At 34.1% G+C, this 18,875-nt stretch overlaps 3 protein-coding genes, 3 long non-coding RNA genes and 2 pseudogenes across 13 annotated transcripts; 4 read left to right on the top strand and 4 right to left on the bottom strand.

The window, feature by feature from the left end:
- Positions 1–82: 82 nt before the first annotated feature.
- AT1G06707 lies at positions 83–343 on the bottom strand. Its single transcript, NR_139135.1, has one exon. It is a non-coding gene; the product is annotated as an other RNA (long non-coding RNA).
- Positions 251–522, top strand: AT1G06703. Its single transcript, NR_139134.1, has one exon. It is a non-coding gene; the product is annotated as an other RNA (long non-coding RNA).
- A 294-nt stretch (positions 523–816) lies between these two features.
- Positions 817–1,665, bottom strand: AT1G33743 (annotated as a pseudogene). Its single transcript has one exon.
- Positions 1,666–2,823: 1,158 nt separating this feature from the next.
- AT1G33740 lies at positions 2,824–3,273 on the top strand (annotated as a pseudogene). Its single transcript has 3 exons — positions 2,824–2,838; positions 2,919–3,011; positions 3,139–3,273.
- A 1,519-nt stretch (positions 3,274–4,792) lies between these two features.
- On the bottom strand, positions 4,793–6,497 carry CYP76C5 (cytochrome P450, family 76, subfamily C, polypeptide 5; the record flags this gene model as incomplete). 2 transcript variants are annotated; one of them, NM_001333062.1, is made up of 3 exons in its annotated part: positions 6,184–6,497; positions 5,561–6,082; positions 4,793–5,485 (listed from the first exon to the last, which is right to left on the bottom strand). In NM_001333062.1, exons 2-3 carry the CDS (start codon positions 6,068–6,070, stop codon positions 4,889–4,891), a joined length of 1,107 nt encoding a protein of 368 aa, NP_001319136.1. In that variant the 5' UTR covers positions 6,071–6,082; positions 6,184–6,497. The 2 variants fall into 2 exon arrangements, with proteins under 2 accessions (NP_001319136.1, NP_174634.1); NM_103093.2 differs by lacking the exon at positions 6,184–6,497 and having other exon boundaries at positions 4,889–5,485; positions 5,561–6,085.
- Positions 6,498–9,240: 2,743 nt separating this feature from the next.
- On the top strand, positions 9,241–12,491 carry CYP76C6 (cytochrome P450, family 76, subfamily C, polypeptide 6). 5 transcript variants are annotated; one of them, NM_001333060.1, is made up of 4 exons: positions 9,241–9,762; positions 10,147–10,942; positions 11,177–11,699; positions 11,775–12,491. In NM_001333060.1, the coding sequence occupies exons 3-4, from the start codon at positions 11,178–11,180 to the stop codon at positions 12,390–12,392; spliced, it is 1,140 nt and encodes a 379-aa protein (NP_001320740.1). In that variant the 5' UTR covers positions 9,241–9,762; positions 10,147–10,942; position 11,177; the 3' UTR covers positions 12,393–12,491. The 5 variants fall into 5 exon arrangements, with proteins under 5 accessions (NP_001320740.1, NP_001320741.1, NP_001320742.1 ...); NM_001333061.1 differs by having other exon boundaries at positions 9,349–9,974; positions 11,775–12,452; NM_001333059.1 differs by having other exon boundaries at positions 9,241–10,942.
- Positions 12,492–13,059: 568 nt separating this feature from the next.
- On the bottom strand, positions 13,060–13,692 carry AT1G33710 (RNA-directed DNA polymerase (reverse transcriptase)-related family protein; the record flags this gene model as incomplete). Its single annotated transcript, NM_103091.1, has 1 exon — positions 13,060–13,692. One exon carries the CDS (start codon positions 13,690–13,692, stop codon positions 13,060–13,062), a length of 633 nt encoding a protein of 210 aa, NP_174632.1.
- A 1,318-nt stretch (positions 13,693–15,010) lies between these two features.
- On the top strand, positions 15,011–15,457 carry AT1G06697. Its single transcript, NR_139133.1, has one exon. It is a non-coding gene; the product is annotated as an other RNA (long non-coding RNA).
- Positions 15,458–18,875: the final 3,418 nt, after the last annotated feature.

Below are 18,875 nucleotides of genomic sequence, written 5' to 3'. Positions count from 1 at the left end.
ACTACTATGCATGCAAACATGGTTTGGAGCATTTATACGACAAAACTAAACGCATTTTGTTTTCCTTCGTAAAGACAGATACTATGTATCATTTTTACGTTTTTCTACTAAAACCCTCTTACTTTCTTCAACGCTTTGATTATCTCATCCTATATATCTCTGAATTTTTTATCTATGCAACAAGAAAAAAAGAAGGTGAAATTTTATTTTCAAAAGAAAGATCAGAGTAGCGGGAAGAGCTAGAAGAAGAAATGGTTGTTCTGCTGAGTTCGGTGATGAACCTGGTGGCACCGCCTGCGACGATGTTGGTGATGACCTTCGCAAGATCGTTCCTATGTTTCATAAGCGCATGGGAACGGCTCTACAACTCCTTTTTGGCTACCCAAAATATAGAGGACAAAGTCTTAGTACACTACAGAAAAACAGCGATTTCCAGTGAAATTCTTACGAGACTTTTTCCTTTCCTTTTTCTACCAGTTTTTTACAACAAACTTAATTTCCTACGATGTTCTTACATCAATTCTCATAGGAAATTAGCTTCCAAATTTCTACGAAAACTGTTTTTGTACTAGTTAATATATCAATCTATTTGGCAAAGTAGCACTTGTAGGAAATTTAATTTGGTGACTAAAATTTATTAAATATCCTAAAGAACGACTCATTGTCTTTATTCTTGTCAATAAAAGTCGGTGTGTCTTGTCAATGCAATCCAGCGGTAAAATTTGTCACTTACATATTGAAAATAAAAGTACAAATAAATATACCGCAGAGTTTTACATGCTTTCGCACACTAGGATCCTTGGAATCAAGTTAAATTATAGGATCCTTAAAAACGGTAATACTCTCGGCGTGTTGATGTGCGGCCGGTATGGACAAAAGTCACAAAACAATCAAGCTTCTTCCAAATACATAAGAGCGCCTTTTTATCGTCTCCAATCCCTAGGACCCTAACTCTTCTTAAGTTTTTTGTTTCAACATTGTAGTAGATTATGTGGTCCAACATTGCGTGACAACAAACGTGGAGCTATAATGATCTCACCAGCCTTGTTGGTACCTGGAAAAGATATTCGACCAGACTCATAAGAATCCCACACAGATTTGGGAAACACACATTTTTGTTTTGACCATTCATGTGTTTCTTGACGTCTTCTACTCCATAAATTACAACTAGAGACAGCTCCATAAGGGTTTCTCACAATGGAAGCTAGGTTCCCTTTCTATTCTATATTTCTATGAATATTTCGTCCTTCCCCCATTGCAGGACAACAGCAGGTGCATTGATAAAACTTAGTTTCTCAGATCTAACATTTGGTTGTATTAAAATACCATAGTAGAGAAAACCGTTGATGCATACATTCGGTTATATCCTTCTCTAAGGTAAATAGGTATTTTTAATGTGTCTCCATCCTTGAACACCTCCTAATGTTAACACCTTGTGCTTTAGATGACCACTACGATCATCCCCATTATCCTTTGTACTGATCATCAATCGGATCGTAACCAACAAAAGTAGCGGTTCTAGGTAACTTAATGAATTGCTCGGTTCTAGGGTTATACATCATCAACCGACCTTCAGCTTCAATAACGAGAATGCCATGGAAATAAGCGCAAGACCCTGAATGGAAACTAAAGCTCACAGAAGGACAGCATCTCAAAATTGGGTATACCAAAGAAGAAAAGAAGACTTGATAGGTAATATAGTAAATATAGCCATCCTTTAGATCCAGAGGGAGCGAATCTAAGTTTTACTTAGGGTTGTGCCTTTCTCATCGTTCTTGCGTTTCATGGCGCCTCCCAAACGAACCCTAGGTTCGACTCCACAAAGAGGAAAGATGTTCGTGTGTTGAAAAAGCTAGATGTGTGGCTTATTTGGTTGTTTTTAAACGATGCTAAATCATTGTTGGTTAGAATTTGAGGATCTCGAATCCTAGATGATGCCATGAAATTGTCAGAAAACAATTATATGAATTTGTCATATATGCGAATCGCATATATAAATAATGACAAATATGACATAATCTACATATACATTTTTGGGGACGATTTGTGTCGAAAAATCATTTTTCAATTTCGATATTGTATGTTTAGTCTCTACAAAATCAATCAGACAAGATATTTTCTTTAGAACAATCACCAAATTTTTGCTTAACAATTAACATATTGCACTAATTACTTGCCTAAACATATAAATTGTTAAGTACTACCCTCATAAATTGCACAAATCAATTCCTAAAACTCTACCGAATTAATGAATGCTTATTTCCTAATTAGCAAAATTCGAAAATCAATCCTAACTAACCATATCTAGAATTATTTGATTATATATTCTCCGATATTTTTGCACCCCCGTATCAAATAAAAATCCAAATATAGAAACAGATTTACGAGTATAGACTAATGATATTCAAGCATATTCCTAATTTGAATTATGTGTAAATCTTTCCTCATGATTTATTGCGTTATAGGTTTTTTAATGATATTGAAATCTTACCAAAAAATCAGCACATAATCAATTCGATTTTTAAAAATATCTCAACTATTTATATAACATTTAAACCAATTACTCACACACATACCTACTTGAGATATTTTCTCTCCCGAAATCTGCAAGAAATTGATTTTTAGAAACAAATTAATGACTTAAAATATATAACGACAGCATATTCCTAAATAAAAAACGATTTTATAGATTTGATTCTATATTAGATACAATATCGAATATATTTTGATTGGCATTCAAGAGATTTGTGACCTAATTTACTAGCCTATAAATACTATAAAGCTTGACGTCTCAGAACATCATCAAACACCCAAAATGGTATCGTCGTTAGTGAGAAGGTAATCAATATTCTTATAAGATTGCAAATTTGAGTCTTTTGTTATTGAAACTAAGTGAATTGCTTTTTTTTTGTTGAAAGGTTCTTTCTAGCGACAATCCTAAACGCGGTTACAACGCTGCAACTGGCAAATACAAAGATCTAATGGCTACAAAAATCATCGATACAACCAAAGTGAGTATAATTCCTCAGCTTTTTCTTTTTCATGTTGCTTAGAGCATGTTTCGTCTGTGGCTAAGACATTCTTCTTGAATCATATGAATCATCGTCAACTTTTTTATACAAAATCTGGCGATTTCAGGTTACGGCTTCTAAGTCCGCAAATTGAGAACATTGTAGTCTCTGAGGAAGCAAAAGACACGACTGAGGTCTTTAATTTCTGATCTGAAACATTTTTATCCAATGTAAATTCTATGTTTTTCGACTGACTTGAAGAACATATAATTTGGTTTTGTGTTCTTTAATTCAAGAACCAGTCTTTCAATATGATAACTTCACGAAAAAGCTAAATGGTTTGCAGTGGTCAATAGACTTGATTTGGTCAAAATTATTTTCTTTATTAAAACTAGGATTGGATCGGCGAGACATCAAAGCTAATAGATTTTCATTTTTTTGAAGTATTTTATTCTTTTAGGTATAAGACGATGAATTGCTGCTGATACGTTTTTTAGCAAAGTCATTTAGTGACGGCGAAACATTTTTTTGAAATCAACGATATCACCTGTTTTAGTGAATCGTTTTTATCTATCAGTTTCAATTTTGTATCTCGACAGGGCAATTTTGCTGCTGATTCGTTAGCAAAGTCTGCACTTGTGGCAGCAAAAGCTTTCTCCATTAATGGAATGTAACCGTAACTTTTTCCCCTTTATCTAATCTAAGTTTGTTAAAAAAAAAAGGTATAAGACGATGAAGTTGTTTAGATTTTTCCTATTTTGGCTTTTATTTTTTTGGAAAATATTAATAATAACACAAGATCCGTTTTATTTATTGGGGTTGCAATGTTTTTGTTTTTTAGTTTTCGTTTTTTTGCTATCATATAATGTTGCACCGTAAAAAGCAAAATATAAAATTTGACTCAATTTATATCTTTCTTTAAAATAAAAGTATTATTATTAAAAAATTACAAGATATTGTTTTATGTCAAGAAACATAGTTATATGGTAGGATAATAAATTTTTTATAAAGAATTTTTTTTTTATTTCAAGAGACATAGTACAATTATATATTTTTCTGGATTGGTCTAAAAACATAGAAAATAAATGAGATGTGTTATGAATTATAATAACCATTTATTAGCTTGATTTTGTTTTTTAATTTTTGATCCGGAATTGAATTACTCGGACCTTTCTATAATTATCTTCATTCCTACAACAAAGCTAAACAAAACTAACATTTAATAAATCAGTTTAAGAAATTGTCAATCGTATATATGGTTATAACAAATCAATATTTGACAATCAAGTTGTTTCCTACTATAATGCTAACGATTTTGATTATTACTTTTTTAGTTGTTTAGTTCTATATAATTATAATTAAGTTAAAAATATTTTGTTTTCTCACAAAAAAAAATAACAAAATGATGTTTTTAATTTTACGGGACATGTTATATGGTAGTACGGGTTTTGGTCGATATTAATACAAGATATATAACACGGGTGAAATCAGATAATTAACAATCAAAATACAATTAAAAAAACAAACAAACAATATTAATAAAATAACTACAACTTAAATTTAGTTATAAAAAACTAACATGCAGTCTACCGCGGTGCTCTTATGTAAGAGCCAAAACAATATACGAAGAGACGCATACGTGTCACCGTGAGTGGATGATATGAAACGCAAAAAGAAATTTCTCTCCTCTCTCTCTTGCCATGTTTTCTCCGATGGCGAAAGGAGATGAGATACGTCTCGATCATCATCATTTGGCGGTGGCTAATTAAGTCTAAATGCCTGAAAATACAAAAAACAGTCCCTTCATGTCATAGGGTGATTATTCATACGTTTGTGAAATTATTATATTTATAAATATTAATATATGACGCGTTTCTTCAGAGGCACGCAAGTAACGGGTTTGTCTTGTGCACTGTGAGACCAAAGGTCTCTCCCATGTCTAAATCCTCTGAACCGACACCGTTTGGAAGCTTCCACTCAAAGGTATAGAGAAGAGAAGCAAGCATGAGATGCACTGTTTTCAAAGCTAAAGGCAGTCCCGGACAAATTCTACGCCCGGCCCCAAATGGTGTAAGCTCATAATTTGTACCTTTTACATCAATATCTTTCCCTAAAAACCTCTCTGGCTCAAACTGAGTCGGATTTTCCCATACATTTGGGTCTCGTCCTATGGCCCACACGTTCACAAGAACATGAGAGTCTTTAGGCACATGGAATCCAAGAATATCTACGTCCCTTTCCGCTTTTCTTGGGAGGAGAAATGGAGCAGCCGGGTGTAATCGGAAAGTTTCTTTTATGACCGCTTGTAAATACGGCAGTTTTGAGATATGAGACTCTTGAACGTCGCCGTTTTGCCTTATCACACGATTGATCTCGTCTTGAACTTTTGTCATCGTTTTAGGGTTTCCAAGTAACTCTGTCATTGCCCATTCCACGGTACTAGAGTTTGTATCTGTGCCTGCTAGAAACATATCCTGAAACAATACAAGCATATTTTATATATCAGTGTACTAATATAAGATCATGTTATGCATTATGCTAAGACTTACGAGAAGTAGGTGTTCGATCTCGTCAATGTTGATTTCAGATTCATCTCCTTGTTGGAGATCGATTAGTGCATCCAAGAAGTCTCTGCTCGAAACATCTTTCTCATCTATACGCGATGAGTTTTCCAAAATCCTAGCATCGTAAAACTCTCTAAATACCTGAAGCAATTTACCCGAGTACTCTTTCATCTTCTTACTATTACCTTGTAAGTCAAGTAACCTCATAAATGGGAAGAAGTTAGAAACGTCTGGATTTCCGATAGATTCCATGTAACCAATCACCATCTCCTGAAACGCACTTGAATTTTTCGAATCGTAGCTACCGAGATTGACTGAAAACAAAATATTCGATATGATATTGAGAGCTGTGACGAAAGATGCACGAGAAATGTCAACAGCTTCTCCTCTCTCACTGCTTTCACTCAAAAAGTTGACAAGTTCTTGCACCTTCTTCATTCTCAGAGCTTTAGTAGCCTCGATACGCTGCGGTGAGAACAGCTGAGTAAACGTCATTTCCTCAACTTTCTGAAAAACATTACATATGTGGAAACGATGATATATCAATAGAAAAAACTAAAGCGCTAAAAAGGAGAAATTGTAGAAAAAGAATAATCAAAAGCAGTTACCTGAAACGAGGTGACGACGGATGTATCCAGCCAACGGAAAACTCATGATGATTGTTGGATTTGGTCGCTTGAGTTATGTACCGTCCAGACAAGATTTGATCGTGTGCTTTTAGTACTTCTCTCGCAGCATCTCGTGAAGTTATGACCACTGAGTTTAAATATCCAAGCTTAAGACTCATGACTGGTCCATATGTTTTTGAGAGGTCCGTGAATGAGTGGTGTGGGTTCTTTCCGACTAGATGAATGTTTCCGATTATGGGTAATCGTGGAGGACCCGGAGGTGACTTGGATAGTACTTGAGTAGGGCTCCGTCGGGATCTTGCGGCAGTGAAGAAAAGAAAACATGATAAGATAAAGCAGAAAAGGAGAAACATAGGTTGTCCTGAGATGATGTCCATTTGTGTTTCTAAAGTGATAGATACTTATAAAATTGTCTGAAAATAGCATAGATATATAGAGAGGGAAAACTGAAGTTGACAATGGTAGGTTTCATTTCGATGGGCACCAAATTCTTGACAGTGTACAAAACCCATTTGCGATTAATCACCCATAGAAAAGTATACGTGCACAATGGCGTAAAAGTCGTTATGAACTCTTATTAGTCATGCACTAAATTAAAAAAGCTTAATTATATTATTCCTATATTCCTCTTCTATTATCTAATGACAAAGAATTTATATCTACTTTGACATATTCAAAAATATTATTCATTTAGTAGATAAAATTTTGTGTCACAAGTTTTTTTTCACTTCCAAAAAAACTTTGTAAATTCCAACATCGAAAATGTCAGAATTTCGTTTGAAACATGCTTCCGGCGATTTTCCAACAATGAAAAATCCATCAAGATCAGATCATCCGAAAACAAAATTCGTCAAAATTACAAGGTAACTTGTTTGAAAAGGTTTTTAGATATTTTCCAATGAATTCCTAACTATATTACAAGGTAATAACAATGTGGTCCTAATTAGATATACCAGCTGACCAATCAAGCCAAGCTCAATTACCTGTTGTGTTTTAAGGGATCACATCTTCCTGGAAATTATGGATACAGTACAAGATAGCTAAGAGCATCCTCAATGGTTAAGAACCAATTAGTTCTTAACTTTCAATCTTAGCATTATTTAAAAATAAAATTTTGTTTTTTGAAAGCTAAGACTAAAAGTTAAGTATCTTAATAAATATGACCTCCAATTGTTCAGATTCAATTGTATTTTAAGGATAGAAGATCAATTTTGCATATTTTGTTTTGTTTTTCCTTTTGTTTATTCCTTAAACCAATGTCGAAGTGACACATAGACACATCTTAGCTAAGCAAAAACATATTAAGTTAGAAACATATCTTAGCTTAAGATTGTTGGTTTGATTTAATTTAATCACTTTTAATCCTAAGTTTTTGTTAAGATATACCTAAGATACACCATTGAGGGTGCTCTAATTACGAATTTTCTGCACTGCTCATTGTAGTGTTATTTTCTACTTTTGATCCAAACTGTTTTCCACACGCCTTTGTTTTTAAATGGAAACCAGTTCGTTCTTTAAATACAAAGCGAAAGGTGTGTGTTTAAACATGAAGATTACATCAAATTAAGATTAGTTTCAATAGCAAGAAGAGATTGTGTCTTCTTAGTTATCAGAAGACATGATTTTCCTTCCTGATCATTACATTGGCGTGTGTATGTATTTGCATTAACGAAAAAGGGGGACTGGGAGAAAAAAAAAAAAACACCCATAAATTGACAATTTGGGCATGAAGTTGTGCACTCTTGAAATTTTCAAGGTGTAGAGAGTCTCCAATTCGTGCCCCAAAAGTTTGGGAGAGAGCCAATCGAGATTTAAGACATTCGGTTCCAAATAATGGTAATTCATGTCTTGGACGAATTTGCTTGATCATATGTGGTTTGGTGCATCTATGAAAATGTGTAAGAAACTCTTGATGAAATATATGATTTTTGAATATGATGTCCATATCAGAAACTTAAGTTAATTACTAAAATCTATTTTTTTTATTGATCATGAGTTTTTTCTTATATAGGCTAAGCTGCAATCACGTACACCTAAGCTAAGTGGATAATTGCTCTAAATCCTAACTTATATATAAAAATAAACACCAAACCCCAATAACTCATATTTCGTATCGTTACTCTCTGTGACTAAGAGTTTGTCCACAAGCTCCAACTCCGGGTATGCTTTTAGCAGTTTCCAATTTTAAAATCATGTTTTCTAATAATTAGGATGACACAATCTCTTCTTACTATTCAAAATCTTTACTAAATCTTCATGTTTAAATCAGAAACATCCTTTTCAGTTTGGGTTTAATTAACGAACTGGTTCCCAATTTCTTTTAAAAGGCCTGTGGAAAACAATTTGGATCAAAAGTAGAAAAAACAATATGATGAGCGGTGTAGAAAATTTGTAATTGGATTTCTAGCGTTCTATACAAAACTTCCACGAAGATGTGATCGCTTGAATATGACACAACATAACACGTAACTGAGCTTGGCTTGATAGGTCGGCTGGTATCTAATGAGGATATTATTAGCACCATTGAAGATAAGAAGATAATAACAGCTGTTAGCTTGTAATATAGTTTGAAATTCCTTCGAAATTGCCAACAAATATCCGACAACTTTTCTGACAAGTTTCCAACAAATAGTTGTCATTAATTTCAGACGAATTCTCCTTTGTCGAAACATCGTTGCAATAGCCTGAAACAAACGAAATTCTAACATTTTTGAACGTCGTTAGTTACTATGTTTTGTGGTAGTTCAACATACTACATTAATGTTTATTGGTGATAAAAATTTCGACAACATTTTAAATAAATAAGATAACAAAATTTTAGTGTCAAAGTAGATACGTACAGTAAATAATTGTTTTGTCATTTATATAAAAAAGGAATATAGAAATAGTATAATTAAGCTTTTGTAGTCTAGTTCATGACTTATACGAGTTCATAACGACTTTTTTAGGCCCTTGTGTACGTATACTTTTATGTCGTGAAAGTGATCGGTCGCAAATGAGTTTTGAATTTTTTCGTGGAAAGTTGAGGTCGCAGTGGCAAGACCAATGAGCCCATCAAAATGAAAAATATCATGTCCTTTTTTGTCAACTTCAGTTTTCCCTCTATAAATCTTATGCTATTTTCAGAAAATATGAAGTAGAATTCTATCACTTAGAAACACAAATGGACATCATCTCAGGACAACCTCTATTTCTCATCTTCTGCTTTATCTTATCATGTCTTCTTTTCTTCACCACCGCACGATCTCGACGTAGCCCTTGTCAATTGTCCAAGTCACCTCCGGGGCCTCCACGGTTACCCATAATTGGAAACATTCATCTGGTCGGAAAGAACCCACATCACTCATTCACGGACCTCTCAAAAACATATGGACCAGTCATGAGTCTTAAGCTTGGATGTTTAAACTCAGTGGTCATAGCTTCACGAGACGCTGTGAGAGAAGTACTAAAAACACACGACCAAATCTTGTCTGGACGGTACATAAGTGAAGCGACCAAATCCAACAATCATCATGAATTTTCCGTTGGCTGGATTCATCCATCGTCATCTCGTTTTAGGTAACTACTTATTGATTTTTCCTTTCCTATGATTAGTGGGAAGAAGTTAACTAGGAAATCCAACTACTTCTCGTTTTAGTAACTAGGAAATGCTAGATCTTTGATCATGATGATGATCTTCTTCGAAATACTGGATCTAGATAATAATACTTGCAGTAGACCGACCATACATGCTTGGCCCTGACCTAAAATCCAACAAGCTGGTGCATTAGGTAACACCGTAACAAAATATATTTTAATTTTAAGTGCAATTAAATTTCAAAATAGTCTTGTAGTACAGTGGTTTTTGTTTTACTTTTTGGCAAAAAGTGACGAGTTTAAGCGCTTTGGTTTTTTCTTTCTGTTAGTATATTGTGATGTTACTGAGTTGTGTAGCTGTGACAGTTGGAACATGGACACTCGGTCAGAATCACAACATATGCAGTGACAGTTTAGAGAAACATTCTAAGATAGTATTGAAGCTTGAAGATCATCAAAGTACAATCTACAAAGGTGAGCTTGAGTTCTAAAACGCAGTAACAAAGGGGGAGAATGAGAGTATATTTGTAACTGGTTGTTAGACTCAAGATGATGACACACAGCTCAAGATATGAGATGATACAGACTACACTGCAACAAGAACATATGTGTGAAACAGGGATGATACAGACCGTGATACAACAGAGGACTTGGCACAGAATGAAACAAGAGTTTATGCAGACAGCAACAGAGATATTGAAAGATCTATGTGACGCTGGAGTATCAACAGAAAGTATCAGAGTTGTGTTCCACAGGTAGCAGCTGTGTACACAACAGGAGAACTGAACGTAGAAAGAAACAAGCTAAGAATGAAGATGACGTGGCGTGTTTCTATTGGAGACGTGATGTTTCCTTTAGTGGTGGCTCAGATACTTTCGGATCAAAGAAAAAAGATTGCGAGAATATTTGGAGCTTAGGGTTTTGTCTTGAGTATATATAGATGACTGCCGTGACAAAAAGAGGTGGCGCGTCTATGATATAGTTGAGAGAGATGCACACATGTGTGTGGCGTCGCCCCACCAAATACAGATGATGATCTGTTGGTGGTATTCCTTTGGAATCTGCAGCCCTTAGAGAAGACGGTGATGCACCGGTGCTGCCGGGTGGTAGTCAAGACATGCGTGGCTTGATACTGTTTCCAAAGTCCATCTAGAAAAGAGTGGTAAGTATAGTTATGCTGTAATATCATATGCAATTGTATTTGCAATCTTGTTCTAGTGGAATTGTTCTGGACTAGGTCTCGGGGATGTAGGTTGTTACCGAACCCCGTTAACAAATCTCTGTGTCATTTACTTTATGCACACGTACAAGTTCTTTACACACTCTCATCATTAACGACGTATTAGATCTAGCACACAGTTAGTAATTTCACTTTCCACTTATGTAATGTTTTCAGAATGTTGAGGAAATTGTCGGCTACTCAGCTGTTCTCACCGCAGTGTATCCAGGCTACCAAAGCTCTGAGGATGAAGAAGGTGCAGGAACTTGTCAACTTCCTGAGTGAAAGCTGTGAGAGAGAAGAAGCTGTTGATATTTCTCATGTATCCTTCGTCACAGCTCTCAATATCATATCGAATATTTTGTTCTCAGTCAATCTCGGTAGCTACGATTCAAAAAATTCCAGTGCGTTTCAAGAGATGGTGATCGGTTACCAGGAATCTATCGGAAATCCAGACCTTGCTAACTTCTTCCCATTTATGAGATTTCTTGACTTGCAAGGTAACAGTAAGAAGATGAGGGAGTCCTCAGGGAGATTGCTTCAGGTATTCAGAGAGTTTTATGATGCTCGGATTGTGGAGAAATCATCGCGTTCAGTTGAGAAAGATGTTTCGAGTAAAGACTTCCTGGATGTGCTTATCGATCTCCAACAAGGAGATGAAACTGAAATCAACATCGACGAGATCGAACACCTACTTCTCGTAAGTCTTAGCTTAGTTCATAACATGATCTATATTAGTTCACTGATATTAATATATAATAGACGTATGTGTCAGGATATGTTTGTAGCAGGCACAGATACAAACTCAAGTACCGTGGAATGGGCAATGGCAGAGTTACTTGGAAACCCTAAAACGATGACAAAAGTTCAAGACGAGATCAATCATGTGATAGGGCAAAACGGTGACTTTCAAGAGTCTGATATCTCAAAACTGCCGTATTTAAAAGCGGTCGTAAAAGAAACTTTCCGACTACACCCTGCTGCTCCATTTCTCCTCCAAAGAAAAGCTGAAACCAACGTAGAGATTCTTGGATTCACTGTGCTTAAAGACTCTCAGGTTCTTGTGAACGTGTGGGCCATAGGACGAGACCCACTTGTATGGGAAAATCCGACCCATTTTGAGCCAGAGAGGTTTTTGGGGAAAGAGATTGATGTAAAAGGTACAGATTATGAGCTTACACCGTTTGGGGCTGGGCGTAGAATTTGTCCGGGACTGCCTTTGGCTATGAAAACAGTGCATCTCATGCTTGCTTCTCTTCTCTATACCTTTGAATGGAAGCTTCCAAACGGTGTCGGTTCAGAGGATTTGGACATGGAAGAGACCTTTGGTCTCACAGTGCACAAGACAAACCCGTTACTTGCCGTGCCTCTGAAGAAACGAGCCATAAATTAATACTTCTTGTATTGTTTGAATTTGATAAAAATTATATTGAAGGGTCTGTTTTCTTTTGTATTTTTCAAGCGTTTATTATTAAATTACCAAAGATTTCAAAATACATTTAGAAAGCTAACTAAGGCTGTGACCATGTTCATATATATGGTCTGAGAAAAGCCTAGCTATGATGAGATATCGTGTCAAGGACAGGGATATTGTGAGACGTGGAATCACAAAAGTTGCAACAACCTTCTTGACCTTGCAAAGCTTGTTGGAGAAGCAAAAACAATTAAGGGTTATGTTTGTTATTCATGAATGGGGGATGCAAGGATTCTAAAATTCTAATTATGTAAACAGGAGAAGTAAATACTAATACCTAGACAGGCATCGCCGACTGTATGTACCACTTATTAGAACATTGGTGCTACTAGTTACAATATCAATCTATATGCCAAAGTAGCACTTTTAGGAAATTTAGTTTGGAGACTTATATTTAAAAAATTATCGTGAAGAAACATACACTTTTTTTGGGTTTGAAAAACTACCCATGTTTTTTTTTGCTAAACTGCAAATATCATATAAATGAAGGGAAAGGTTTACATGAGTTAGAACCTATACATTTGATTTCCTGGCAAAAAGTTAAAAAACAGGAAAAACAATATGATAGTCTGAATTGGGTCAGATTTTAGTGCAACCAAAGAGTCATAAGCCGCCTGAACCGCTTCTTCAATCTTCTTGCAGTAATGGAGTTTTTGATTTCCCTGTCAATGGTCTTAAACACCACTGACGGCAGAATAGTCTCATGATTGTGGAGGAAGTTGTTTCTCTGCTTCCAAATGGCGTAGAGCACAGATTGCACAATGAGCTTGCGGAGGGTTGGCGGCGAGCGTCTGTTCCGTTGAAGAGTCCAGTCCATGAGGTCGTTCCACACAACAAAGCTGAAAGCAGGCAGCTCTAATCTCACACTAACAGTGTGCCAAAGAAAACACGCAAATTCACAAGTCAAAAACAAATGGTCTCTGTCCTCGATGTCCAAAGAGCAAAGCCCGCAAGTCGTTTGTAATTGCATACCCCAAGAGGCAAGCCTAGTTTTAGTGGGTAGGCGGTCAAGATTTGTTACCCACATATGGAAAGCATGTTTAGGAGTTGCACCTTTAAACCACACCGTTTTTGCCCAGCTAACCACATCCGATCTTGGTCTCAGGGCTGCCCAAGTTTTCGCAGAGGAAAAGCCGTTGCATAGCTTGTCTTCCACCACCCAATCATAAACATCCAACTCCCCGGATAGAGTAGGTAGATCAATAGAAAAACTACCCATGTTTTTTCCTTGTTAATAGAACCTAGTGCGTCGCGGTTGTCCTTGTCAATGAAACCTGGTGTGTTGTTGTTATCATTGAAATCTGGTGGTTGGGGCATGTAAAGTTTAATGAGAGAGCCATTTTTAACAACAAGTTGGCGGAAGATTTGATATCATGAGAGAGCCACATGCAAGACAAAACAAAGTTGGGGTGTTGGTGAAAACCTTTAGCTACAAGGCTGATATTCTATATTTTTCAACGTTTCTAAGAGGTAATATGAGCGGCGGCGAGGAACATACGAAGTAGATGTGAAGGAAAAACGAGACATAAAATCTACACGCAGTCACGCACGATGTATACGAAAATGAAACAATAATAATTGTACAATAAGAAAAATGTATACGACTATAGGAGGACTTACATGAGTATCCTAACGAATTTGCAGTAGAAGAGAAAAAATATACGATAATCTAGTTTATGTTTTTTCTTCAAATTCAGTCTCTCTTCTCACTGTTTATGAGTTGATTTAGTTTGATTCCGTGTGTTGAAAGGAATATCGTTATGATTAGTATGAAAGATAATTATAACGAAGATATTCATTCTTTAAAAAACAAAAAAAAAAAATTAGTTCTAAATTAAATTTGATTCTAAAATAATTTCTTATGGTGTTGACAAAAAGAATAAGTAAAAGTATATAAATTCTTATGGTGTCTATCTAATTAGACATTTAGAGCATCTTCATTGCATAACTTCTTATATGCGTCTTAAATACTAACCATAGTTAAAATTAAAGACATTCCCCTTTTTCAATGTCAAAAATGACTTTCCCGAGACATTTCAGACACCAAAAAAAGGAAATATCTTTAGTTTTAATCATGGTTAGTTTATTTTTACCATAGTTAGTCTTTAAAACATCCACAAGGGGTTATGCAATGAAGATACTCTTATAAGTGTATATACAGGATATATGTATACAACAAACAATAATGCAATAGTGTTTATGTATATATCTCGTTGACTTCGTCAATAAAGAATACATCAGATTTCTTCCAAATACTTCAAGAACCACCCACACTTTTAATTTAAGTATAAAGTACACCAGCTATTTACATTGTCATTCAGTTAATCTTCCAATCTACTTCAAAGCTTTTCTTCAATAGCTTGAAATTATTTGCTTTCATTTTCAAAATGCATCAATGTTGGTACCAAAGCCGAAACTAACAAGATAAGAAGATAAAAGCAATAAAATAGAAGATCTTATTTCAACAACTGAACGATCGGCCGTTTATAGGAAACTACTGAAAGTAGAAAGTTTAACTTAACAAGTTGGAGTGTCGAGCTTGAGACTTTGAGCGGGAATCTAAAATATTCTCTGATTCCCACTTTCAATTTTCAGATGTCTCCTTCTGACATTTATCTGTTTCTATTTATAATACTGATGGAGCTACTGACATTTATCTGCTTCTCTTTATAGTAGTGATGGGACAGTCGTAGGTATTATTCTCCGGCGATGTGAGATTCTCGTCTCTAAGGCTGTTTTCAAAAGGTGGGCCTTTCTTCGATGCTCAGCTTAATGGGCTGATGCTTTCTTTTATGGGCTGGATCTTCCTCACTTTCTCTTAATTATGTCATCAATTCTGATGGGCCGCATAAGTATGACTTGGGGCGAAGCCCATATCTAACAATCAATATTATGTTGGAAATATATATGAGTCAATAATTTTCAGTATCAAAGGAAGTTTAACCTCTTTATGGATAGATAGAGTATGGTTTGGGTACGGACAATTTAAAAATTCTGAATTTTTTTAAACTATGCGAAACTAAGGAAATACAAAAGTTAGATGTTTTTGAAATGAAAATTGTGAAATCATCATATTTAAAATTATTTCTACCATTTCTTTCCACTATTTTCAAATTATATTGTAAGAAAACAGTAGTCTAATATTCTGCCAAAAAAAAAAAAATAGAAAAACTAATTCCAAATGTTCAAAAATTATATTCACGTATTGCTCGGGTAATCACTTACGAGTTACGCCCTATGTATCAAAATAAAATACATATAGGTTGAATATACCAATCAAGACAACTCGTAAACCTACATTGTTTATCCATACATTGTAATTAATAGTTTCAAAATATTTTCTATTATTAATAAATCATGAAGAAAACAAAACATCACTATTTTGATAATGTTAAAACATGACTTAATAGTAAACTAAAAATATCAACATCTAAAAATCAAGTGGTACATTTGTTTCAAGTTAATCTTTGACCACGTATATCATTCTTCAACTATATAAATTGTTAACATTGAACAACCGGACCTCAAGAACATTAGATTAAATAATAAGAATTCAAATACACAATAACGCGGTTTATTAGAACAAGAGGAGTGACGTTGTAGAAAGCACGTTCACATTTTTAGCTTTGTTGATGATTTCTCTAGAGACTAAAATAACGCTTCAACGAAAACAGCTCATTTTCTTCTTCTTTTCTCTCAATTTTTTTATTAGTGAAAAATTCACCAACCAGAATCTCAGGAAATTTTTATTCATTGGAAACTTGGATTAAAAATGATTAAAATTAAATTATATTGATATACAAAGAATGAACCTGGAGCTGGCAACATGCCAACATCAAACGGTAGATGTTTGTATTTTTATAGTAATTTCACTAGAGTAAATTACTTCTATTAATTTTTTTGGCACATATCAAAAGTTCACTACTATTTCATTCCTCGAATATTTCCCGGCAAAAGGAAAAATACCAAATCATTATACTCTTTTTCGTGAATTACCAAGTTTTATTGGTCAAAATTCAGGACTCTATAAAAATCCTATTGGGGGACAGTTTTCTTGTTGATAAGGACAAATTCATTAATAAATATAAAATTATTGACCTATTAACGAAACATGTAAAAATGTAGAAGAATATATATTATACAATTAGGCTAATTAACCGTCAACGTATTTTTGATGGCAATATTAGAGTAATTTTAAGAACTGCAATAACTTTAAATGATGGTTTTTCATATTAAAATTACTCTTATATATATGGTATGAGAACATCATTATATTTCTTTTAAGAAGATTTGGATTTTGTACATTTTCTCGAATACGAAGCAGATAATGTCCAATTTTTTTGTGCAATAGATTGCGTGAGTGTTTAAATTACACAGTTGGTTCGAATATGCTTGTCATTTGACATTCTGTCAGTTTCAATTTGCATATCTTATTAATTAGTAATATCACTCACTTTTCACTATATAAATATAAGTTGGTTGTAATAAAACAGTTGGATTGCTACTTCTTATTAATTTTTTTTAAGACATAACGAGTGGTATGTATTGGATTCTAGTACTTATTAATGAAATATTAGAAGAAAAAACAAAAAAAAATTCAATTCATATCACTCTTCTTTGAATAATTTGATTTTAATATTTCCCTGAGTTTATAATTAATTTGGATGGAATCTTTGAATTAATCTTTCGAGTCTTCTTTAACTGGAAGAAAAACCCTTTCGGATGTTCGTATGCTTTATTGCTAAACCTTTTAGATACCAAAGCGATGAGTTCCATTACATTATGTAATTTACATATACTCTTTATATATCTTTAAGATTAGTTTTCTAGAGTTATCTGATTATTACTTAATTATGTATCCATCTTTTTTAACACTAAATATTTGTTCATAAACACGAAGAGCACTAAAACTTTATTAAGTTCAAATAATTTTCATTATAAATTTCTTGAATTTATGATTTTTTTTACTTTGATTAACAAAAAAATTTAATACAACCAAAATACCATTTATAAAAAAAAATCAAAGTATGAATATTTTTCTATGGAACAATTTAAAAAAAAAATACTAAAATATTAATTTAATAGAAACATAAAACAATAACGTCAAAACTAACTTGTTAATAGGACATTTGCTATACACGTATTGTATAATTTTTTACGGATAGGATGATGTTTTTATCAATCACGAAATTATACATGGCGGTCCCAAATTCATCCTTTCAAAAATATCCTCCTTGTGGTTAGTTTCAGGGTGTTTCATCTAGAGGGTTTAATATTCAGTTTTTAGGGTGTTTCATTTAGCCACTCTTTTTTACTCTTTGAGTTGAGTGTGTATGATATCATTAAATACAGATGCAAAAATGTTGCTGAACTACATTGTAAATGGGTATGTTGAACTTGGAGGATCCGACGAAATTGCATATGGATGAATTTGGGACGGCCATGTGTAATTGCCAAAAAAAGTGACAATATATTGCCAAAAATACATTTACAACTATCACCAACCAAACTAATATGGCATATCGGGTCAACAAGACACCAAGTTTGATTGTCCGATCTACTAATCGGATTAAGTACTTGTATAAATTCCCCTCAACTTAACAATGAGAGAGGATAAAAGAGTACTATGTTTCAATGGACTGCTTAACTTCAACAGCCGGGAACATTCTATTATTTTCGAATACTCGTTTTCTTTTCATATAACTATTACACAATATACCGTTTTGTAAGTTTTTGTATAGTCCGATGGTATGTTTTAATTTGTAAAAGGTTAAGCTTTGGAAACAAATATAATTTTTGATAAACTATAAAAAAAACATAATATGTCATTAAACTCATAGACAAGAATGTTCGAAACCGCATCAGCGCAATCAAAGACTTGGGAGATCATCTATATGATGACGGCAAGAGTTTGTGGTTCTCTACTTGATCAACTCCATAAATAAGACCTCGAGACTCACTTCCAATACCTTCTTCACTTTTGATGTTTTTTCCTAATTTTTCAAACAAACTAAAGCATTCATTGTACACAACAAGTCTTTTTGGTTGAATATATTTTTACATTCAATTGAAATAAAAAAAACATAATCTGAATTTTATACTGTCTATCGGATAAAACCAAAAAAAGGCCAACAAGTGATAGTGCTCCTTATCCTTTTTACCAACTCTTTTACGGGGCCGGCTATTAGCTGGGCACCTACTATTTTATTTTACCGAAAGGCCGCAAATCAATCATGATCATCATTTCCACTCCAGTTATAACTTTCTTTCGTCATTATCACAATAACGCAAAAAGTAAAAAATTTAGTGGGTTCGTAAATCATTATTATTGTGTGTTTTTTTCATAAATATATATGGAGATTATGAATCCTACGAGATTTTGCTACAGAATCCTTGCTTATA

The sequence above is a fragment of the Arabidopsis thaliana genome (genome assembly GCF_000001735.4).
Source record: "Arabidopsis thaliana chromosome 1 sequence".
Taxonomy (NCBI): domain Eukaryota; kingdom Viridiplantae; phylum Streptophyta; class Magnoliopsida; order Brassicales; family Brassicaceae; genus Arabidopsis; species Arabidopsis thaliana.
Note: the sequence above shows the minus strand (reverse complement) of the source record. Positions and strands in the feature narration are given on the sequence as shown.

What these genes read in the sequence shown, in the direction of transcription:
- CYP76C6 (NM_103092.3), top strand. Translation starts at nt 9,368, where the DNA reads ATGGACATCATCTCAGGACAACCTCTATTTCTCATCTTCTGCTTTATC. An exon ending in CCATCGTCATCTCGTTTTAG is followed by an intron (nt 9,763 to 11,176) that starts GTAACTACTTAT and finishes TAATGTTTTCAG; the next exon opens with AATGTTGAGGAAATTGTCGG. An exon ending in AGATCGAACACCTACTTCTC is followed by an intron (nt 11,700 to 11,774) that starts GTAAGTCTTAGC and finishes CGTATGTGTCAG; the next exon opens with GATATGTTTGTAGCAGGCAC.